Source organism: Fringilla coelebs, assembly GCF_963513975.1.
Source record: "Fringilla coelebs genome assembly, chromosome: 18".
NCBI lineage: Eukaryota > Metazoa > Chordata > Aves > Passeriformes > Fringillidae > Fringilla > Fringilla coelebs.
In genome coordinates this window covers 7,868,914-7,892,992 of record NC_140044.1, presented here as the reverse complement: position 1 = coordinate 7,892,992, position 24,079 = coordinate 7,868,914, and the positions used below count along the sequence as shown (strand labels likewise).

The following is a 24,079-nucleotide window of genomic DNA, read 5'->3' as shown; positions in this document are numbered from 1 at the left end:
GGGGCCATGCACACAACCTTCGTGTGCCAAAACACTCACTGCTGCTGCGTGTCACAGTTGTGCCCGAGGCAATGACGGCCTGAGAAATGATTTACCTGTCCTTGTCCAGCCCTGGCAACCTGGCTGCAGCAGAGGAAAGGACCCTCAGCACTCTCATAGGGAAAGGGAGATGAGGCCATGGGCTGGGGTCACCCTACAGCCATGGGGAGCCCAGAACTACCCAGCTGTGACAAATGATTAGATGAATTTGTGGGATAGGAACCCAGAGAGAATGGTTCAGGAAGATGTTCCCCTGGGGGCTGCTGTCCTGGCAGTGTGTTACTGGGGTGACAGAGGGCTGTGGGTCTGCTGGGCTGTGCCCATCCCATAGACCCAGCACCTGCCTGTCCCAGTCCTGGCCTGGTGCCTGCATCATGCCACGTCCGCTGGTGGAGCCTCAGGGGACAACGGGCTGGGTCCCTGCGGGCAAGCATGGCCTCAGGGGGAGCAGAGCGTGGGAAGCCTCCATGAGACACAAGGCTGGGTGCACCCGTTGCTGAGCACCATTCCTCCGTGGGGACAGGCTGGTGGCTCAGTGCCGACATGTCACTGGCTGCAGACATGTCCCAGCAGATGGGTGCTGTGGCGGGGTCAGCACTGCGGCTGCCTCTCACCTCCCCCTGCTCCCAGACTGGTGAGAGGTGACCCTGGGATGCCCGAGGTCAAAGGTGTGGGTGGTCACAGGGAGCCCAGCTGAGCATGTCAAGGGTGACTATGCCAAGGGTGAGGTGTGCTCCCTGCTCTTGGGATCCCGTTGGGCTGCCACTGCTGTGTCTGAGACCCTGCTGAGCAGGACCTCTGCTTTCTGCGTCCTGTTCCACGCAGACAGGGGCATGGTCAAGGGACTGCAGCCCTGCCAGGGGGCTGTTCTGCGGCTCCTCTCATTGCTGAGCTGTGGCCATGCAGGCACTGCTCTCTGTGCCTCACTAAATGGCAAAGGGCACCTGCAGGTGCTGCTGGCAAGTTGGGCAGAGGCAATCTGACTTGGGGGACAGGGCAGGGGTCTGGCAGGGCTGCAGCAAACCACAGGGGACAGCCAGGGCTGCAGTGGGTGGAGAGGGACAGAACCAGGCTTTTTGAGGGGCTGGTGGAAGAGACTTGTCCTGTACTGGAGCTGGAGAATGGCCCCAGCTGGGGTCCCAGTGTGTGGGGGGACACCAGGGACACGCCCTGCCTGGGAAATTGTGACAAGGCCAGCCTGCCAGGATGCAGGCATCCATGCTGAAGCCAATGTGACCTCTGTGACCTCATTCAGGGTTTTACAGCTCAACGATCATACTTTCCCACTTGGAAATTCCTGTGTGCGTCATCCCTGTTCCGAGCAGCAGAATGCATTTGTTGCTGGCAGAACTCTGTGTCTAAATCAAAAGGAAACATGAGCAGGCACCAGGGGCTTTGAGAACAGCTTGGTCACATGTATGGGGTCCCCTTGTGTGACACCTTTGCCCCAGTGTGGCATGTACCACAGTGCAGTGGTGGCGATGTGGGGGGGTCACCTGCCTCTCCCGAGCAGCCCTGGCCCTTTGGCTGGTGCTGGAGGCCCCGGGCTCTGCGGGGGCCTTGCACTCTTCCTGCCCGGCTGCTGTGTGCCCGATGCGTGTCACGGCGTGAAGAGGCATCAGCGATGGCCCGTGCCACTCGTGCGGCACATGGCAGCGTGAGCCTGGCGTGCCCTCCACCACCGGGCTGTGGCGCATGGAACCCCCGGTCTGGGCAGCCCCTTCCTCACCTGCACCCCCTTCCCTCCCGCAGCTCCTCCCAGCCGGTGTCGGTGCCTCTGGTGCCTCCCCCGTCCCGTCCCGCCGTGTGTCGCGGCCCGGGGGCCGGTTCCGTCCTGGTCCCGGCGCCGATCCCTCGCGGCGGCCGGCAGAGGAGGCTGTTGCTCCGCCGGAGCTGACCGGGAGCGGACCGGGCTCTGCTGGGCTCCGGCAGCGCCCCCCGTCCCCGAGGTGACCCAGCATATAAAGAATGTGGAGCTGATGGAGCTGGTCCGGAGAAGGCCACGAAGATGCTCCGAGGGCTGGAGCACGTCTGCTCTGGAGCCAGGCTGGGAGAGCTGGGAATGTTCAGGCTGGAGAAGAGATGGCTCCGTTATGGAGCCTGAGTTATGGCACCTTCCAGTGCCTAAAAAGGCCCTAAGGGAGCTGGAGATGGACTTTGGACAAGGGCAGGGAGTGACAGAACAAGATGGAATGACTTCCCACTGACAGAGGACAGGGTCAGGTTAGCGATTACAAAGTGATTTTTCCCTGTGAGGACAGTGAGGAACTGGAACAGGCTGTCCGGAGAAGCTGTGGCTGCCTCATCCCTGGAAATGTTCAAGGCCAAGTTGGATAGGGGTTGCAGCCACCTGGTCTAGTGGAACGTCCCTGTCTACGTACTCTCGAACTGCTAGTACGTCCCTGTCCATGTACTCTCGAACTGCTTGGCTCCGAGCTGGCACTGTGGCTGCTGCTGGATAGTGACATGAAAGTTCCTGAATGTGGGAGCTGGCAGGGGGCTGGCACCTCATCCCCAACACTGTTCCTAGAGCTGGGGAAACTGAGGAACATCAGGCAGGCCCAGGGTGAGCAGGGTGCCCAGCACAAGCAGGGTACTGCCTGCTGCAGCCCCGCTCAGCCCTGCCTTGAGCTGTCCCTCACAATCTGGGGGTTAAACAGCACTGGCTGCCTGAACACTCACAGGGACTGCTGCTCAATAACAGCTCTAATAGCCCCTATCCATAATGCAGTGAAGGCAAGACAAGATGCAAGGGTCTAGGCTGGGCTGGTGCTGGCTGCTCACAGCTCTGTGCCACGCATGGCACCCGGCTGGTGGCACGGCCACGCATGGCGCCCGGCTGGCGGCGCGGGAAGGCGGCCTCCCAAAATGGGGATTTTATTACAGCCATACATCACAGCGGAGGCCTGATGCGGGCGGACGGCGGTGATTTTTCTTCATGGTTTACAGACAAATGAGGGGAAGGAAAATTGATGTGAACTTTGCTATAGCGAGAGGTCGGGTGCAGGCAGGGAGCTGGTTATGGATGAGCCAGGGACTGCTGGGGCTGCCTGTCCCTGGGGCCCCTCCCGGCCCCCTGCTCCAGGCTGGATGGATGGGAGCACTGGCAGCGACAGGGCTGGGAGCATCGTGTCCAGCATGGAGACCGTGCTGCTGCTCCAGGGGGTTGGGAGAGCACGGCTCCCATCCCTGTGGAGGGATGCCTGGAGGGATGCTCTGCTGCTCAGGGGAACCATGTGAGCAGAGTTATTAATTCCAGCATAGTTTGGCCATGCAGTGACAGGTGGGCTGCTGTCACTGGCTGCTGGTGAGACCTTGTCTGCTCTTACCACAATTAAAGTTGCCTCCAAACATCACAGTCCTGCCCAGTGTAAGATAACAGCTAATACCCTCCAATAGCAGTTATCAGCTTCTCCATATGGTCCATAAATATTAATACAATTCTAATTAGCTCCTTTAAATACATTGCCTGTATAAAATGTTTCCAGGTCAATAAATCAGGAGCAGGTTGTCCACTCACCCTGCTCATTCCCATTGCACAGGGACTGATAAACCCCATGGTTTATCATTAACCCCTCCCTTTAGATCCTGGGAGAAGAGGGGCCCGGGTGCAGTGTGTGAGCAGGGAACACCCTGTAACCCCCATCAGCAGTAACTCATTTATGTATTTCCCCAGGTGCACCTGGTTTGCATTCCCAGTGATTTGCTCAATACCAGGACTGGCCGTGTCTCATCCTGGCAGACAGTGGCTCTGGACTGATGGCTGTGTGTTAGTGTGCTCCTCTGGAAGAGCTGCAGCAGTGCCACGTGTCCCCTGGCACCAGGCAGTCCCTGACACACAAGGCAGGAGGGTGCCTGGACAGCTGCTGCTCTATGCAGACCCTGTCCTTCACCCCCACCTCTAATTCTTCCTTCTCCTGGGAGGTGACAGATGTGACCATCCTGCTCAGAGCTCTCCTGTAAGCTGGAAGAGATGGGATCCCCTCAAAGGTGCTGTGTGTAGGGGTGAGTGTGCACACAGGGTGGCACTGCTCACAGGGGTGCAAGGGGCACAGAGTGCTGCCCGGGGCACAGGCATTAGGTCTGAGGGGAGTATGGAATTCATCCTTCCAGCACTCTGGCTTTGGCAGTACCGGAAAAGAACAAATACCAAACTCATTTGCTTGAGGAGGAATTAATATGGTGTGAAGCCTGTAGTGGATGATTTAGGAAGTGAATTTAAAATCTCAACACAAATAGATTTTTTTATAAGGTCAGAGGAAAGATTAAACGCTACAGACAAGCACAGCACTTGCCATTTCCAGCATCACTTTCACCATAAATATTTTGGGCTGGCACTGTCCCTGCGCTGTCCACGTGGGTCTGAGGCTGCTCACTACAGCAGTGCTGGGTGAGCAGGGATGTCCCTATGGAGGCCAGGATCACTCACTGTCCCCTTCCTTACCAGGCTCCTACCAGCACGTGGAAGCAGCTAGTGATGCTCCATGTGTGTGGCCATGCTGCTGGTGGTACTGGAGAAACCAGCTGTAACTGCTCCAGCTTGGGCAGGATCCGTTCCCAGACCCCTCTGGTATTCCTGCCAGTGGTGCAGGGGGAATCCAAACTGTGGTGCTCACCCGGCATGGTGTGTGCCCATTGCCAGTTCCTAGCTCCTCCTCCCGGTGCCTGGCAGCAACCAGGATTGATTGCAAGAGATTTGAAAGGCTCCAAATGTGGAGGTTATAGAACTGAGCCACCCCCATCCATCACTGGCCATTCATTACCAAGTAACACCCTGCACGCTGGGCTGATTTCACACCTTATCTGAACCCAGCAGCTGTGCCCTAAATCCTGAGTGCCGAGACTGTCTGGAGGAATTCGGCTGCCTGTGCTTAAAATTAGTGTTAGCATCTATCATTTCCCTACACCAAATGGCTTTTGTGTCGGCACTTGGCAGCGCTCATCCGTCACCAGGGCTCCAGGCTGCCCAGCACCATGCCCTCTCTGTCACTGTCACAGGATCCCTTGTTGGCAAAATGTCACCCAAAGAACAAGTGCAGCAGCTTGGCCTCTCCTTTCAGCTAGCCTGGCTGGCACTGCCAGCAGTGAGGGTGTCCTTTGTCCCCTCGGCATGGCAGAAACCACCGCTGCTCTCCCTGTCCCTCCAGCCCCGCTGCAGCCAGGCATCTGGCACGGGCGCAGCCTGACACGTGTCCTCTGGCACGGTGGCTCGCTGCCACAGGTGCCATGATGCCAGTACAGCCATGGGGCCGGGTGCCTGTGGCTGCAGTGCCCTCAGCCATTCCCGGTGAGGTGAGTTGCTCCTGCCAGGCTGGTGCTGCCGGAGCTGTCGGCGTGATGAAAAGCCTCCCGCAGCAATGCAGATAACATACAAGCACAGGTCAGGCGAGGCCCCTGTAGCCCATCCATCAGGCGCAGCAGCTACAGGCGCTCCTGGTGCCACCATCTGATGCACGTTATCCAGCACAAATGTGTTTCTTCCCCCAAGGTTAAACGGATGAGTGAGGTTCAGGCGCTGACAGCTCCGCCTGCCCCGTGCCAGCGATAAACGAGCTGCAAGAACCAGAGGGAAAAAAAAGGTTTGTTTTCTGTCAAATGCTCCTTTTGATGGTGCTGGCATGGTGATGGCGGCAGTGCTGAGATGAGCATGAGGATGGGACCTGCTCGTGGTGTGGCTGCAGGGCAGCCAGCGATGGCACCGTCACAGCTGTGTTGGGTGATGGGCAAGAGCAAGGGCTTGGTGAGCTGCTGGAGTACTGAGTGATGCTGGCAGCAGACACTTATTGTGCCCCCAGCGTGCTGTTAAGCCATGCTGGGACTGGCAGGAATTGGATGGGATGGTGGCGAGCCTGATTCTTCCCAGGGTGCCTGCCTGCCCTGGGTGCTGCTCCAGATAGAGCGCCAGGTGGGGATCCCCCACCCTTTGCAGTGTCCCTGCCAGGCTGTTGCTGCCCTGCTCAATGTCACACTTGGAGCCTGTCAACGTGAAAAAAGGTTTGCAAGCGATAAGCGATGGGGCTGCGGCCGCGCCGCGCCGCCCGTGCGTGATTTACTGCGGCGTCGCTAACGGAGCGCAGATTTTTCTTAATCTAAATTGAAAACTACTCAAGTAGAAAAATAATTTCATTGCTTCATCCTGAAGGGGCGGGGGAGAGGGAGGGGAAGAGCTGTGCCAGGGCAGGCAGGGCCACAGCTGCCTGCACCCCCTGCACCACCATTCCCCATGGCCTTGGGCAGCTCCTGCACTGGGGACATGCAGCAGCTGCTCCAGCTTGGACAGAAAAACTGGGTTGTGTGGGGAGGGGGCAGCTGCCAGGACTTAGCTCTGGGGTGTGAGGGCACACCCAGTCCCCGCTGGGATGCAGCCCCCCCAGTGCAGGTTGATGCTGGCACAGGTGGGGATGTGCAGCCTCACAGATAGATTGGTAATTTGGAGCACGAGTGAATTCTGGGAGCATTTGCTGAGCTGGATAATAACGTGCCCAGTGAGCTGCATCCCATGCATGCTGCCAAATTAAAGAAATTTTTTTCTCCTTTAATTTAAAAGTCACCGTTGGGAAATCTCCACTGGCCGCAGCAGTGATTTCCCCTAGGCTGCCTTTCTGGAGAAATCTTTAATTTTGATTGTCACACTTTGTGGAGTTTATCTCGGGGAAGTAGAGCCATAAATAAGGTGCTGCTTCAGCACCCAGCCTCCAACTGTACCAGGACAGTGAGTGGCATTGCCACAGGTAAGGAGCAGGGACAGCCTGACCACCGGTACCCTCTCCCCTTGCACCTTCATCTTCCTTCCCTCCTCCAGCCCCATCTACCTTCAGCACACTGCCTGGCTTCTCACAGCCTGATTTCACAGGTCAGCAACGTTTAATTACCCAGGCCTGTCCCCACCCCTCCCACCAAATGATTTGCAGGTTCATGAAAATCTCATTAACCATGATAGCACAGCCGGGTTCCCATGCTGGCACTGGAGCCCTCCAGCTCCTGTTGTGGAGTGCTGTGCCCTGGCATCCAGCACCACAGGACCCCAGAACCAAGCACACAGGGATTCTGGCCAGGAGCTGTGCCAGGCTTTCAGGGTGGGAAGGTGGTACTAGAGAGGGAGGGCACAGGCTGTGTTTTGATCCATGCTTACACCTTCACAGCCCCAGCTCAGCTGGTCACGGTGCTGTGGGGCTGGAATGGTGTCATGGTCAGACTGGGGAGGTGGCAGCTCCCAGGTCTTCCCCAGCACCTCCAGGGAGCCAGCACACAATCCTAATAAGGGGCCTGGGGAGGGCATCTCCCAGCAGCTTTTGAGCAATTAAGAGGTGGGAAGGGATTCAGGCAGCTCCCTTCGGCACGAAGCTGGCAGAGCAGTGCTGGGCAAGCCCAGGAAAGGTTACACCATTTGTATTTTACCCTTCAGTAATTCCAACACTTACGGGTGCAATTAAGCAGCAGCCTGGTGTTATGAAGCTATCAGGGCGGAGAGACCTGAATCCCAACGAACTCCGCATGCGTGCCTGTCCCAGACTGTTCCATCTGTCTGCGGTGACACTGCCGCGATGCCGGCGGGCCACAGGGATGGGCTGTGATTCCATCTCATGCCCATTGTTCCTTTGCTGGCGGCTCAGCCCTGTCCAGGCACTCGGGTTTGATACTCTTGGAGGGTGAGCACACAGAGGGGAGTGAATGTCGGGATGGTGGAGCAGGTCCAGGCTTGTGCCATGCTCATCACTACAACAAAGCATAGGATCTGATGGATGGTGCTCTCCAAAGAACAGCCCCTGGCCTGCTTTGTTTAGTGTGTGACCCCCTGATGGGGCAGAGCTGGATGGACTGAGATGTCTCTCCCAGTCCCAGTGGCAAATCTCTGCCATGGAACAGGGTCTCCTCAATGTTTGGTGGCCCCTACCCTCTGTGGGAGGACAGGGGCTCTGTGGCCATTCTCCTTCTTTGCTTCAGTGGGACAACAGGCTGGGAGAACTGCTGCCTTCCCCTTTAAGCATCATCCCTGCTTAATTCGATGGTTTTGAGTCCCGGCTCATGATTTCTGCAGCAATTTGGGCTGAGATTTCTCTCTTTCCCTCCATTATCCACTCTGATTAACTCAGCTGGCCCTGTCAGCTCCCATTCCGGCGCGGGGAGCCCTGTGAGAGCCTGTTAAAATGCATGAGCCTGTGGCAGTCGCTCCACTGCCCAGCCAGGCTGAACCGAGGCAAGGGGCTGCAGGCAGCAGGGCCTTGGTGGGGGAACAGGGGACTGTGGGGGTCCAGGGATGGCGTGCAGGTGATGTGGGGGTGCCAGTGTCCCCCTCTGTCAGCAAGGGGATGTCCTGGCCAGAGCTGAGCTGGGGGGAACCCTGTGGGGTGCAGGACCCAGTCACCCCCACATGCCAGGCTGTTGGGCAGCTGAATTTTCCCCCATGCAAAGGCTCATTTCCCATTCCAGCTCTGACTTGTTCCCTTTTTCTCATTTTAATAAAGACGAAAGCATCCGGAAACGCGGCTGCACCCGCCAAAGAGCGAGATCTGACATAATTAAAAAGTGGCTTCAATCAGGCTGTTTTCCTAATGGTTTGTCATATCAGCCCGCACGGCCCTGCACCCCCGGTGCTCCCAACCCCCTGAGGCATCATTTACATTTCTTAATAACCCCTCATTAATATTCATGACGTGGGGAGGGTAATAACGGCTGAGTGCACACCACTAATTCAATTTCAGCGAGCCTCAGTGTGTTTAGTTAATCACTGGGGGACCTGGGTTACTCAGTACAATTATTTATTCGGAATTAGATCTCGAGGCATCTGGGTTGAAACCTGAACTCAGAATAAAATTAAAGCAGGATTCTCCTCCTCTCCTCCTCCTCCCACCTCCGCTCCCATCCATGGTTCTGAGCATCACCTGCAGCCCTGCTTTGCTGGGATGAGGATCTGGTGTTTCCATGCTGAGACCATTGCATAAGCCTCACCTGCAGCTGCTGCTGGGTCCTGGCTCCTCTGTGCCCATCCAGGGAAAAGTGTCACAAAAGGCCTGGGGACATGGCCAGCCCTGAGGGTGGTACCCCATCCCCTGTGGAAGGTGGGTGCCTGGGAAGAGGAAGCTAGGAGTGCTTGTTCTCCTGACCAAGCCAAGTCCCAGGGTTTGCTCCAGCCTATCCAGAACTTTCAGCCCCTTGCCCAGCTTCGCTGCATGCTCCACCTGGGAGAGGCTGGTGCCAGCCCCATGCAGTACCCACCACCCAGGGCAGCTGCTCATCTCCATCCTTCATTTATTCCTTCAGAGCTTTTTTAATACTTTGATTTTGCTCCTGGTTTCACTTTTTAATTCAATATTTTGTCCCTGTGCTCCAACTCACCTTATTGGATAAAAATTCTGTTATTGCATCCTGCCCTGTAGGACTGGATGAGAATTTGGCTTCCCAGGCAGCAATGCGGTGCCTGGGTTCTTCAAATTCCTGCTTTTGTGGTTTTTTTTTTTTTTGAGTGTTGCCCCTGGCCATTGAGTCCTGTCAGGGAGGTGAAGTGAACATTTTCTATCTCTTTCTTCAACAAGAAGCTCGAGGCAAAGGTTCCGGCCTCGCTCGCTGAGCTCAGGTTGGGGCTCTTCTTGTCACTGGTGGTTTTTGCCTTCCCCCAGCCCCTCCCAGAGCTGTTCCACTCACCTGGAATGAGGTGGAGGGGAAGCCTCGGGGCAGGAGCAGCTCATCATATTCTGTGTGTCTGTGGGTGGTCAGTTCTTATCCCCACTTGTTGTGCTTATCTCTGGGTGGGGGGCTCAGGCTTCCCAGTAGTTCAATCCCATTCCCAGTATGTGCCAGTACCTCTCCAGTGTCTCCAAATGTGGAGGTTTCCACAGCTGGGGAATTATCTGAACACTCAATACCCCAAAGCCAGACAAGCTAATAATGATCTTCTATTTATCTCATCTTTAACGTGCAGATTTGTTGAGTTAATTTTGCCATGACTGATCTCCTATATTTTCTTGAAACAATGGGGGATGCAAGGGACTCCTTCAAAAACATTATATATTTTTTTAATTTTCTGAGGTTTCTCAAACCAGACTCCTGCTGAGATAACTGTGTAATAGCTGTGATCATTATGAAAAATTATTTTAGCTCAAAACTGTTTTTTAAAGCACAGTTGAAATAAATCCAGTACGGTTTTGGCCGAGATGACTCTCCCCTAATTATTCTTATTTGTTAAATTGAGAAATGCCTCAGTCTGTCTGGGCTTCTGCATCTTGTGGCATTACAGAGCGATTTGTCACGACCTCAGCACACAGAGGGGCCGTCACGCCGCCGCTGCCGCGCTCAGAGCCCAGTTATTGGCGTGTTTTCAAGGTGACAGCGGTTACTGACGCCGGGTATAAATAGAAGTGTGTTGTCAATAACCGCTGGCAGCACCTTTGGAAGGTTATGGAAACCGTGTCCCGAGAAAACGCCGGTTCCCGCTGGCCCGGGGGAGCGCTGGGGGGCTCTGCCGGGTGTCGCTTCCCCCCGGGGCACAGCGGGGACGGGCCCGCCGCCGCCCATGGCACCGGCTGCTCGGGGCGGGGCGGGCCCTCCTGTTTCCGGGGGTATGTCGGGGTGTCGGCCTCTCCCTCCCCTGTGGCAGGTGGCACCGGGGGAAAGGCGGGAGGTCCCCGAGCCCTGCCCCGGGACCCGTGAGGGGCGGGGGTGGCCCCAGCGGCCCCGCTCCGCCTGCGCCCATTCGCGACAGCCCCGCGCTGCTTTACGGCAGTGTGGCGCCTCCCGTCTCTCCCTTTCCGGCACGCCCCCACCTCGCCTCACTTTCCGGCAGTGTGGCCTCCCGCCACCCGGCTGCGCTGCCTGCCTTACGGCAGGTGTCGCGCGGCCCCGGTGGTTTGCGACAGGTTCCCGGTGGCGGGGCCCGGTGGGTGCGATGGACGTGGGGGAGCTGCTCAGCTACCAGGTGAGCTCGGGAGGTTGGGCCGTGCTGGGGGTGTCGCGGTCCCCTGCGCTCCGGCAGCCAGCGCGGAGCTGACCTCATCCGTGGCCCCGCCGCGGCGGCAGCGATGCTGCTCCAGCTCCGGTGCGGCCGCGGGCCTGGGGCGGCCGCCGTGCGGGGCCTCACCGGCCGCACTCGCACGGGGTCTGGTTAAAGTGCCGCTAGGTTTTGGGGGTCTCTCCCCTTCTTCGGCGCGGCGGTGCCCGGTAGGAGCCGATTACCGGGGGCACCGCGGCTCTGCCGGTGCCGCTTCGGCCGCAGATGGGCAGGCTGGTGCCCGCCTGAGCTGCAGCGAAGCCTGAGCTCCTTCCGTGCCTGTTCTGGCGTGTCTTTTTATCCCTGTTTTATGACAGGGATAAAAACTAATTTAATTTCATTTTTATCAAAATATGTTTTAAAAAGTCATCCTTATAAAAGTTTTCCTTTACTCGGAGTGTTTTCCTCCCTTGCCCCGCGGTCTCTGATGGCTCGTTGTGTGCAGGTGTTGAGTGCGCTGGTTTGTCGTCCAGGAGCAGATTTCAGGTGTTTCTGTGAGACAGGGAATGAAGGCATGAACTGCAGTCACATTTTGACACCTTGGCTGGGATAAGGCCGGGCTCTGCTCCAGTTCTCAGCCCGGCTGCAGCCGTGGGGTTTCCCTGGGTGAGGAAAACACCCCGAGGCATTTTCAGCCGTGTAGGTGTGGCCAGGTCTGCTCCGAGCCGAGAGCGCAGAATTCCTGGTGCCCTCCCGGTGTGCCTGACTCCGTGGGGCACCGAGGTGAAGGGAGTGTCTTGCTATTCACTCCATGCTTGTGCTTTGGGAATGTGATGTTTGGACACGCTCGGGGGAAAGGGGGAAGCTGCTGTTGGGTTTGAGAAGTTTCTCAGCAGTTTTCCCAATGGTATTGAAGTTTCTGGGGCAGTCTGTCTTTGAGAGCTCCACTGGATTCTTCCTTAATAATCTCCAGGGCATTTCCATCTGTGGATTGCTCTGTCTCAAACATCCTTCCACATCCTGCTGCATCCAACAGCGCAGCCCTGCTGGTCTGAGATCCACTCCACTTCTGTATTTCTCTATCTTTTTCAAACGTTATTTTTCAACACCAAATTAGAATTCTCATTTCTTACATTCCTATGATTCTTTGGCCTTCTCCACCCCATCTGGGGCTTAGCAATGTCATCCCTTACACGTCTGGGGTGCAGTTTAAGGCACAGAGAGGTAAACCTGAATGAACGTTGTCATTTTTTAAGCAAGTTACAGTTTGGGGTTTTGTTAGTTGTTTTTTCTCTTGCTCTCAGAATGTGAACTCCCTAGGATTCCCTCCACTCTGGAGGGAAGTGTCCATCCACTGTGCTTGGCTCACTTGGATTTTGTGCAGCTTTCCCTTGGATGAGCTTTCAGCACAGGCAGGGGGTGATTGCTTGTGACAGTGGGGGCTCTATTCTGTCAAGGTAAAGAAGTGCTGCTTAGCTGCAGGGTATCTAAATTTTAATTCCATTTCTTGCTGCTAAAATTGTTCTTAGCTGTGGGGAAAAGCATTCTGCAGCTTTCAGCCAACTGCTGAAATAGTCCATGAAGGATTTGTCCTGGCTCTGTGCTCTCCTGGGCTTTCAGCTGAATGCAGGTGGTTCTTGTGTCACTGGCTGGGGTGATGCTTTAGTGAGCACTGGCAGTCAGTGGTGCTGAGTTCAGACCTCCAGAACTGGGTACAATGGTGGGTACAGGTGAAAGAAGTGGAGGAGGAGAAGGCAGGCAAATAGCTCTGGTTCTGAGTAAATGAGATTCCCTTCTGTGAGGGCATTTCCTGCTGAGAGGTGGGGAAAGTAGTTGGAAGCAGCAGATTTCACTGCCTCCCATCCTGTGGGTCAGGCTCTGCCTCCGGGGAGGGTGGCTTGAAGAAGATGACCAGGGGAGGATGGCTTGGCAGCTCTCCCAGCAGTTCCTGGCCTGCTCCAGCCTTGGATTTGGGAGCTTCCCTGCTCTGGGCTGGGCTGTGGGCTGGCTCAAGGTCTCCTTGGCTGTCCTCATCGCAGGGATGGTACCGGCTGTCGGGGAGGTGGTGTGGTGCCTCAGCTCTCTGATTGTAATCTCTTGCTGCAAATGAGTTGGTCTTCTAACCTCCCTCAGCACAACCCAAAATAATTGCTTTCCTCTTACACTGTTTTGAATTTTCTCCTCTAAATGTGTAATCTGTGCCCTTGCTTCGGCAAGATGATGTTCTCCCTCAGAGCCAAACTTGGCGTGGAAGACTGCAGGCACCGTGCCACCAATTCAGCACCAAGTGTCTGCCAGAACGGGAAAAGAAACCTCTTGCAACAAAAAATACAATTAAACAGCACCTGGCCGTTTATACAAAGCTCAGGAATCCATAAACTTTACGTGTTGCTGCAAAACAGTTGCAGATGGTCTAAAGTGATGATTAAATATTGCTGCTGTTTGCCCAGATCCTCCGTGTTTGGTCTCTGATTGCAGAGGGTAATTAAGAGGACAAAGCCAACTCCGGGGCTATTCAGAGTCTTCTTTCAGTTGTCTTGGGAGGGAATACGGCAGGTTATTTGAATTTTCATTAACGGCAGATTTCATCACTGTGAGTGATCATTGCAAAGCCCTGGTTGTCAGTAAGATCAAGTAGTAGAGGAAGCAGTAACTGCTGGGGTGAGATCTGCCTTCAGCACCCTGGGTGATCTCCCCGGGGTCTGCAGGGTTCAGTGCGGGGTGTACGAGGACGCATCTCTGTGTATCATAATTTCTGCTGCTGGTACAGATAATTTGCTGTCAATTTGCAATGTAATGGATGCATCTGATGGTAGGGGCAGCTCAGCTGAGCTGGTTGTTGGTACTTACAGCATTATTACCCCAGTCGCTCCTCTGCTGCTGGCAGTTAAAACAAGGAGCCGACATTGGCTCAGCTGTCTGCCTCATCCCTTGGCTCTGCTCCTGGGAGTACAGCCCAATGCTGCCAAAGCTGTGCTCTCACAGGGTGGCAAGTGAATCTCTAGTTTACTTCCCAATGTATTGTCTTTGACCACCAAACCACGGGGTATCAAGAAAGATCCCCGTCCTGCACTTCTGTGATGTGTTCCTTGGGTGGTTCAGAGCCTCACAAGGGAGGCTGGAGGCACAGGGGTTCATTCCCTCTGAAATTAATAATCTGTATCCATGTGGGTACAGTGTGCACCTGTCATTGCATTTTCCTCAGATTGTGTGATTTTGGAGCTCCTGGGTCTCTGAGATTTCTGATTTTCCTGGAGTACCAATTCTTCCAGTTTTTAGCACGCAGATCCTGCACCATTTAGAAGTGCTGCCTGTCATGCCTCAGGAAGAAAAAGCATGGGAAAGTGAGATTGATCATAGCCTGGTTTATCACAAACATTGGAGACAAAATTAGGAAGTCATTGAAGATTCCCTCTGGAGATTAGGATCCCAAACTGACAGCTGCTGTGTGGCTTTCTGACTGGCTCTTTGGAGCAGGCTGGGATGTGGGCACAGAAGCTGCATCATTTATGAAGATTTATTTCAGATTTCATTAACAAAAAATTTCTGAGCTGCACAGTAATGAGGTTACTTACAAAAGAGATACCTTAGTAATATGAAACTCCTGAGTATTTCCTGAGTAATATGAAACTACTGAGACCTCTCTAAACCTTCCTTATGTTTGGCTAAGGCTGAAGCAATCAGGATTCTGAGAAATGTGTGTTCTGATTTTGTGGTGTACTTAACCCTGATATTAATGTGCAATCACTGCTTGGAGGAAGCCCAGGGGCGCTGGCAGATTATTGTGCTTTGATTTAGGACATTGTTTCCCTGTTCCTCCTGGCACATGTGGCTGATGCTGTTCCTGCTGCCCACAGTGAGGTCAGGCTTGGCCTTACCAGACCAGGACCTGTGTCAGGTATGTCTGGGGAAAGTCTGTACCCAAAGGCTGGGCCCCAGGGAGTGTCAGTCAGCTAACAGACACAACCAGTACAGGAGGACTACAAGAGAAAGGGAAAGATAATCCTCCCGTTCCCAATTACCAGCTTCTGTTTACTTTATCATATTTTATAAACAGTAGCTTTTTTTAAACCCTTTTGTATTCAATGGTTTTTGTGTGGTGCTATCAGTGTTAGATTTAAATGAAAATGCCTGCTGAATAAATTACTGTGAATGCCCTGCATTCATCAGGAACAGAATTAAGCTTAGCTAACATAACAATTGAAAAATGCTTTTCTTGTGCATTTTCAAATGAATTCTAACTTCTTGCCAGATTCACCTTAGCACAGCTAAGTAAAAAAACCCACATTTTGTTTATCAAATGATTAACTTTCTCTTTTCTACCAGAAAGGCAGAACTTGTGCAGATGTCTGTGAAGCTGTGGAATTGGTTAAATAAATGTGTTTGGACACATTTATTTAACCATCTGTGTGTTTGCAGAGCAAAATGCACCAAGCTTGGTGCAGCAACCTACGAGCTTAATTCTTGTTAGTTGGTAAGAGTCCTTTGCAAAACACAAATGCAAACCCAAGATGAAAATCAATGAACAGAAAGTAATGCCTGCCTTAAATCAGTTGTTCATGACTGTGCATCTCTTGTGGAATGAGCAGGACCCAGGTGTTCCACTCAGGCCTTGGTTTCTTGGCTTTAATAAGTGCTGGTTGGGAGCAGCAATGTTCTTAGCGAGGTTTTGCATAACATCAATAAGGAGAGGCAAAGCCTTAATGCCTGCTTAATAGCGTTTGCCCGAATTCAATTACTGCCTATTGCCGGGCTGCTGGCAGCGCTAATGATCGCACGCGGGGCACTTCCGTGATTTATCATAATGATTCTGCTCTGTGGTAGAGACGCCTCCCCCAGCAAAGCATAAATATAAAAAAGGGTAAAATAATTGAGATGGAAGCAAGGGTGTAAATTCTGATCTTGAGGATTGTGTACTCAGAGGAAATGGGGATGGTTTGGTGATGGAGTTTTAGTTTAGGTTTTGGTCTGGGATGCAGTCCCTTCCTGTGGTGCATGACTTTGCATCTGATAGACCCCCAGCTTCCTCAGCCTCTCATTACACCTCAGGCTTGCCAGGGGCTTTGGTCCTTTTTAATGTTTAGAAATAATAGTGAGGATTGAGATTCCAATTCCAAATTAGGAACATCCATGGCAAATCTTGTTGAGATTTAGATGTAAATTTTGGGATTTATGTCAGTAATTGCTGTAATTGTGTTTGTGACATTAATCTGTCAAAGATGGTTTAGGATGGTATTACCAAGGAGTGAATGGGAGGACATAGGAAAGGTAGGGCCCCTTGTGACATCAAGGACATTGAGTAAGGAGTATGGGTTTACTGAAGTTTTTTTCTTGGATGATGTCATTTAGAAGAGCACCTTTTCCTTATTCTTTTTATGGGGTTGCTGGTTGCTCAGGGAGCATTTGAATTATTAGTTGTTGTCAATGACACATTTGTTTCCAAATGGATCTATGTGAAATTATATTTTAATGTACCTAGAAGATAAGTAATAGGAATCTGCTTTAAAAAAAAAAAACCCAATCCACAAAACCCTCCAAGCAAATAAATTTTTCATTTCACAGAATCTCTGGGTATGCTTCCATGTCATGGCTATTGAATTATGAGCTGAGTAACTGCTTTAAAAGTGCATGGAGGCACTTTAGAAGGGTTTTAAGTCAGGAATGTACCATCTGTAATGGAAATGGCAGAGAAGATTTAGGGAGAAAGGAGACAGATAACAGAGCTTGAACAGGTTTGCCTGGGAGCGAGCAGATACAGCTCTGATTTGTGCTAATGTGTTGTCTGGGAAACTTGATTCTGCATCTTCCCTAAAGTGGTGACAAGGTGGTAACCCTGAAAACGAGGTGATCCCAGCCAGGCTGTTGTCTGGCCTGCTTCTTAACTATAATTAACTAACTCCTCATGTGCTTTTTGGGATGGCTGGTGGGGGCTTTATTATTTTACATCTCCTGAAAGCAGCATTTTCTCTGGAGCAGATGATTTACCAGCTTGTCATTGGGCTGTGCCACTGGTGCAGTGCGTGGCAGAACTGGGACCACAGCTGGATTCCCTTAGGAGCCTGGAAGGCTTATTACCCTATGCAGCCCAAAAGTTCCTAACCTGCCAGGGAGCTGGAAATTGCCATCTTGATGCTCACACTAGTGCCAGACCTGGCAGGAGAATGACACTGTCACATATTTCCTCTGCACCTTTCTTTGAATCAAACATGAGAAGGATCTCAGTCTTGCCTAAAAGCAGGGCCTGTGTTCATGGAAGCCTGGTGTGACTTTTGCCATTTTAGACAAAGGGTCCCACAGAGCAGAAGAGTAGGGGCTGCCTGCCAGGTGGTGTTTTATAAATTAGGATGGACATGTGTTAGACCTAATGAGGTTACAAAATCGCCTACCAGGTGACTTGAGCAGTGATGTAAAGTAAAAGTATTTTTGATATCATTTTATTATTATTGATACATGCACTCCTTTTAAATAGTAAAGAATTAAGCTTTGTTTTGCTGTAGTTATAGAGCATAGAGTATTCCTGTTCCAGCTTGGTTGTCCTTCAAAAATGTGAGACCAAATTTAATGTCCTTGTAGCTTTTCAGGGGAAAGTTTTTTCTTCTGTTGCAAATGCTTTTATCCCTTTCTGCCTGAATGAAAACATGGGATTAGGATTAATGGACTTCTTCTTGTCCTTGGCAAATTACCTTTAATTTGGACAATCAACTAGAAATAGTGGAATAAAATAATAGGTTGTTCCAAGCAAACCATGATGGTTTAGGCACTGTTTAATCCAGTGCCAAGCCCCTGCAGAGCTGTAGCAAGCAGCAATATTCCTTGTCCTACCTACTCTGAGTTGGGCTGATTCTGCTTTTACTTGTCAGCAAACTTCAGACAGAAGGATGGAGGTGAAATGGGAGGCACACAGGAATTCAATATAGCCTTGTATACATTGTGGGTAAAAAATTATCTTTCCCTGCTGTCTGCTGAGCATATCAGTCTGCTGGCTGTGAAATGTGGGGTTGTCTCAGCTGAGTCAGCAGACTGGGGTTCCTTGATGGGCAGCTGTGCCCCACTGAGCAGGGCTGCTTGGCCACTCCTTGTCTGTGCACTCCTTGTCCTTGCTGTCTATGAAGATATTTTCCCGTGAATTGTGTTCATAGATCAAAGAAGGTAGGATGTTGACACAGCTCTTGGCAGAGGCATTCATCTACTCATGTGATGTTCCACTTCACTAAATTAATTTCCTTTCCAGTTTTCAGAGTTGTTAAGTGTCATGTAAGCAAATCTTTTAAACTTGTAAGAATTTCCTCAGTATGGTTTGTAATATTGGTATTCTGGGTTGGAAGGGTCACTAAACACTTGTATTCATTCACCTTTTATTTCTCTGACTTCAGCCTAACAGAGGGACAAAAAGACCCCGTGATGAAGAGGAAGAGGAAATCAAAGCACGTCGGAAACAGGCCAGTGCCCGAGAGCATGGTCGTCATAGGGAAGAGGAATCTGCTGCCCTGGAAGAAACTGATGATGAGAAGAAGAAACTCCTTCAGATAATTGAGAGGGATGGAGAAGAGGAAGATGAGGAAGTAAGTCCTCTGGGAAAGGAGAGGCAGGGGAAATAACCAAACACTAAATCCTTTCTCTGTGATTCCCATTTCTTGCCATGTAGGTGGTGAGGCTTAACGTGATTTTTCTGTGCTCATAGAGCTTCATTTTGTGGGTTTGCTTTCCTGCCCTGCGGGGTGTTCATTAATTTCAAATTTCTCAAATGTATCAGCTGAAGATTTAAAGTGGGGACAAAAGGGAGAGGGCTTTCAAGTCTAATCTCTGTTTGGTCTGAAAATACCCAGGTCACCTTCTAAAGTATATTTTTAGGAAACAGTTTCTGTGTTCTAACCAATTTCCTGGCCACTGTTCTCCTCAGTTCCCCCAACCATGCAGCTTCTCCCCCTCTTTGTAGCTGTGCGGCAGCAGCAGCAAATAAACAAACATTCTTCTATACAAGAAAGGTCTTGGGTCAGAGGAGGGGGGTGGCAGCTGTCAAGGGTAAATGATTTCAAGCCTTGGAGACAGAAATCCAATGCTGCATTGGCCTTTCTGCCAAGGGCCAGGGAAAAGATCACTTTATAAATGTGACACATGGATTGGTATAAATCTAGAAGATATTTGCTTCCTGCTGCCTGTGTCCTGTTTGATAAAAAAACAAGTGATATTCACCACTGCAGAATTGTGTAGCTTTGTAAAATATCATTGTCCTTTGTATACAGCATTGCCAGCATCCGTCTTTAAGAATCTCCCTCTTTTTTTGATGTTGAGCTATTGCCATGACAGTTGTTGCTGATAGCAGAGAAAGATAATGCAGGATTTCTGTAGCATTTCAGCTCTAGGGAGGATGGATTGAGAGAAGAGTCCTCCTGACTGGCTGGAGTCTTGTGGATTCCTGCAGTGTGCCAGTTCCTCATCTCTGTCAAGTGGAGTCCTCCCAGCCAGACATTTTAAAGGTTGAAAGTCCAGGCTTTAGAACTCAAATCTCTTGTTTATTACTTTGGACTGCAGTTAATATAAGTACCATTAAAATGTGCTTTGTCCCAGTAAATTTGATGTGAAGAAGCTAATCTGTAGGACACTGCAATACTGAATGCAAATTCAATACGAGATATAAAGCAGATCCTAATGGAGATATCATAGTGATATGTGTTAGAGGAAGCAAGGAATCAAAGGGAACAGAAGGAAGCAGTGTCAGCATGTGTGGGTTGAAATCCCTCTGCAAGAAGAATGTGCTTTGGGCACTGTAGTATTGATTGGCTGAATGGGGTGGTGACATGAGTGGGATGGCAATGAGACAGGTTGGGCAAAGGAACGGAGGAAACCCGATCATAACTGAAGACTGGGGCTGGCGTTGTTACTGTAATGGAGTTTGCTGAAGGAATGGAGGTTTTCTGTCTCATACCAGATTGCTGCTTAGAGTCACTGACTAAAGAATCTGCAACACCAGCAGCAGCTCTTGATTTAATCCTGAGCAGGGGATGGGCACAAGACTTGGCTAAAGATGGGAGTGTGTCTGGTTTGGTTTTTGTTTTGAGAGCTTCTCTTAAATAGTGGTTGTAACACAGTCAGAGGAGAGGGAAGAGGTTACACAGGGAAATCTATATCATCAATTTTTTAATAAAAGAAGTGCATTAAAATCATAAACTAAGGAAAATGTTTGTAGGTGTCAGGGAGGCAGCCGAGGTTGTATTGCTGCTGTACAGTAAATATACAACTCCAGCTGAGAAACACCTTACGAGCATTTACAAAATAAAGAGAAAATACTAGAATAGAATATTGATTTATTGTTTTCTTTAGGAAAAGGCTTTAAGATAACAGTGAAAGCTTATCCAAGTGAGGAAAATGCAGAAGAACATAAATTCAGGGCAGTTAAATGTAGACTTCAAAAAAACAATAGCACCACAAGGGACTTCTGCAGAGCAGCTCTCCGTGGGCACAGGCTGTGAGTGCAGGTTTGCTCTATGTCAGAAGCAAAAAAAACTCATATGAACTGGTGGTGCCAGGCTATAAGAGACGTAAAAGAGCAGCTCAAGGTCTGAGCTGGAGTGGGTAGTGATGGCATGTGAGGTGTTTGGCAGCTCTCTGCAGGGAGATTCCAGAGCTGGCTGGAATTCCCAGGGCCCTGGGCCTGGCTGCAGTCCCACCACATTGCTGGTATTTCTCCAGCCGTTCAAAGCTCATTTTTCTGCTGTTTCTGATTTGGTCAGGAGGAGCCTTTGGATGAAAGTTCAGTGAAGAAGATGATTCTCACCTTTGAGAAGAGATCCTACAAAAACCAGGAGCTGCGGATCAAGTTTCCTGATAATCCAGAGAAGTAAGACTATACTTAACTTTTTTTCCTTTGATTTTAGGTGTAAGCCTAAATCAATTGCTGGAGTACAGAGATGTTTTCAGTTACCTAAGGCTTATGTAACAGCAGTTACTGCCTTGTAGTTCTTTTAAATATTATTTGAAACTGGCTTTGTTAATTAAAAATGGCTTTGTTGAGACTCTGGTGGGGCCAATATATGGCTGGCAGCACAAAAACCATCATCAGCAATAATTAAAGGTTTCGTTCTATCATTTGATGTGAAGGTGTGTGCTTGCATACCAGCCAGAGGTTTGTGTGGGGGGGAAATTATTTCATGTTACCCAGTGCTGTGGTGAGCAGAACAGCTGAATGCGTTCTGAGAGCCAGATGTGTATTTGTGTTCTTGAAGCCTCTTCCTCCCTTCAAGGTGTTCTGTTATTCACATTAAAGGGATTTCTTCCTGCAGTTCAATGCCATTATTTTTTGTCCAGTTTGCTGTCCTTTCCCTTACCCAGATTATATTTATGGACTTCAGACTCATACAACCCACATACTAATATGTGCTAGCTAGGGAAGGTGCAGCGCTCTGCAGAATTTATTTTATAAGCAGGTTTTCTCATGTGTGGTTGCAGCATCTTGATTTTAATTTCTTCTTGAAATTCTAGAGCTGATTTACAAAATTGGAACAAATCTGCTTATTTACTCTATGTAAATTATACAGTAGAAATGTTTATGCTGCTGCAGGATTAAACTTCAAGGGGCAGGTGTAGGACAGAGAGGATAGAAATGCTGGTGCCATGTGCACCTGGGATGACAAGTCCTATGTGGTGTCTTCTGGAAGACAGTGGTCTCTTCTTGTCTTTTTGTTACCCTTTTTTGTCTTGCCTCAGGTTTATGGAGTCAGAACTGGATTTAAATGATATAATTCAGGAAATGCACGTGATCGCGACGATGCCCGGCCTGTATCACCTGCTGGTGGAGCTGAATGCTGTGCAGTCTCTGCTTGGGCTGCTGGGACATGACAACACAGATATCCTTCAGTTGTTAAAGCAGCTCTCATGGGGGAGGCTTTCTACAGACTTTTCTTTAATCTCTCATATCCTCTCCCCCACGCTGCTGTAGATGTTTTTCTCCTCTTCCCACAGCACTGAATTTATGTGTTGGTTTTTCATTTTTTTCCTAGTGAAAGCCCTTTTTGTTCAAGTAATATTGATTCTGAATTTTTTTCAGTGCTGTTATTCTCTTTTCTTGTTTTATGACCCTTTCATCTAGTTTTGAGTGGCAGTGTTAAGAGTGTTAGCAGATGGGCAGCACAGGAGAAGTGAAGGCCTGGGCTTAGCAGCAATAATCTCAGACTGCAAACTTTGGAGTACCCCCAGTGAAAATTAAACTGTTTTGCCCCTTCTTGCTGAGAGCTAGGCTGTCAGGCTGTCAGCTGTTTGTCATGGATTAGCTCACCACATGCTTCACCTTAGTTTGTAAATGTGCCCTCTGCATGTGCCCATACCTTTAGTTTGGTGTGCACAGAGCTCAAGGCTGTGGGTGGCCCCTCTGGTTAAGTACATATCCAGAGATAATTCCATTTCCATGTTCAGTGAGGTCCAGTGTCACTGACCCTGATCCCTCTGTGCATCTGGCTCTTGTACCTCTGGAGCTATGAGAGCATCTGAGAAAGAGCTTCCTATTTATGTAGTGTTGATCAAAACTAGTGCCATTTTTGAGTATCCTGGTGCCTTGATGCTTAGCTGTCAGCTGGGAACTGGCACTATGCCCAGCTCGCCACTGTGCAGTCTGTAAAAGCAGACCTCAGACTGCTTTGCTTGTAAAATATTCTACAGCAGATTAAACTGAAAAATTGTTACATGACTTGGGAGATTGCATGCCTGTGTCCTGGAAATATCTGTGGGCGGAGGGAGCAGTGAAGCCCTGTGGAAAGGGCACTACGTGTTGACTTGGGACTCAGGCAGTCCTTTTTCCATTTTTATTGATCCATGGCCTTAGGAAGGTAATTTATTCTTTGCTTCTTTATGTGTAAAGCAGGAGATAACACTTACCAGCTTTCCTGAGGTGTTTTGGAATATACAATGTGAAAAGGCCTGTTAGTGCTGCATGTTGTGGTCTGATGCACAGATCCTGGTTTTCTTTTTTAGCACTTTTCTTTATAGCACCATCTATTGAGAATTCATAATTCATTCTTTCTAAGTGGGTGCAGTGATCAGAAGCTAAAACCAAAACATAAATATTTTATTGCGTGCCAGTTTATATTAGTGAGCACTGTGTTTGGGTATTTTGACTTGCATCAGGTAGAACCTTGATGTGGTGAATGCTGGTCCCTGCAAAACACTAAACCCCACAGCTTCCCTTATCCAAGATCTGCGAGGAAATGACTCTCAAATAACTGTTAACAATTTATGTTGTACAGAGGGAAGCTCCTCCCATGCAAATCCAATTTTGTGGTTACTGTAGTTTAATTATTTATTTTATAGCAGACACCACTGACTTGTTTGTACTATGTGCTTTTATACAGAATTTCATATTCATAGGGAAAAAAGGAACTGTGGGAATATTGACTGGGATAGCAGAGCAGTTTTCCAGATAAAGTGCACCAGAGTACAGCTTGTGTTGTCCTGTCTGCCATGGAAAGCTTTGTGCTGGGGTCACTGATGCTGTCAAAGACTTGTCAGGGTTTCCAGTGTGAACTCTTTATTTGGTTTGCAACTTGTCTGTCAATGAGTTTATGAGTAGGAATTTTGCCTGAGAACTGCAATTTTGGGAAAGGTATATTTCTTGTTATAAAACTGCTGAAGTGTTTTGAGCTCCATTGGAAGCAGAGGCTGCTGCTGCTCGCATACGGCGTAGAAGCACTATTGAAATGAAGCATCTAGACATAAAACTGGATTGATACAGCTCAGGTTTTCTAATGATGTTTTGTTAAAACAAATGGGAAAATATTTTTTTAAATGTTTTTAAATATTTTTTTCTTCAAGGAGAGAGAACTAAACAAATGGCTCTTCAGATGCAATTTAATTGTGGTGTCTTGAGGGACTAATGCGAGGAGACAAAAGCAGTGTCCAGGGGGAGCAAATAATCTGCTGAATGATTCATACAGTTTTACACAAAACATGTGAATGAAAGATGATCGCCAACAAGATTTTATTAATGGAAGGCATGAAAGCTTCAAGCGAGGCTTTGCTTTACTCTCTCCTAAAGTTTATAGGACAGCTGATACTCTCACTGCAAGCCCCAACACAAGCTTCCCAGACAGGAATGGCCTGCATGATGAGCTCTGCTGAATTCTTTGC

At 50.0% G+C, this 24,079-nt stretch overlaps 1 protein-coding gene across 1 annotated transcript in view; it reads left to right on the top strand.

The window, feature by feature from the left end:
- The first annotated feature begins 10,850 nt into the window (after positions 1–10,850).
- CTNNBL1 (catenin beta like 1) overlaps positions 10,851–24,079 on the top strand; it is a 47,318-nt gene continuing 34,089 nt past the window's right edge. Inside the window, exons 1-4 of the mRNA XM_084218008.1 lie at positions 10,851–10,951; positions 18,337–18,525; positions 20,695–20,801; positions 21,668–21,809. Of these exons, the coding sequence (XP_084074134.1) occupies positions 10,922–10,951; positions 18,337–18,525; positions 20,695–20,801; positions 21,668–21,809 (468 nt within the window). The 5' untranslated portion in view covers positions 10,851–10,921. The remainder of the gene's footprint in view (positions 10,952–18,336; positions 18,526–20,694; positions 20,802–21,667; positions 21,810–24,079) is intronic.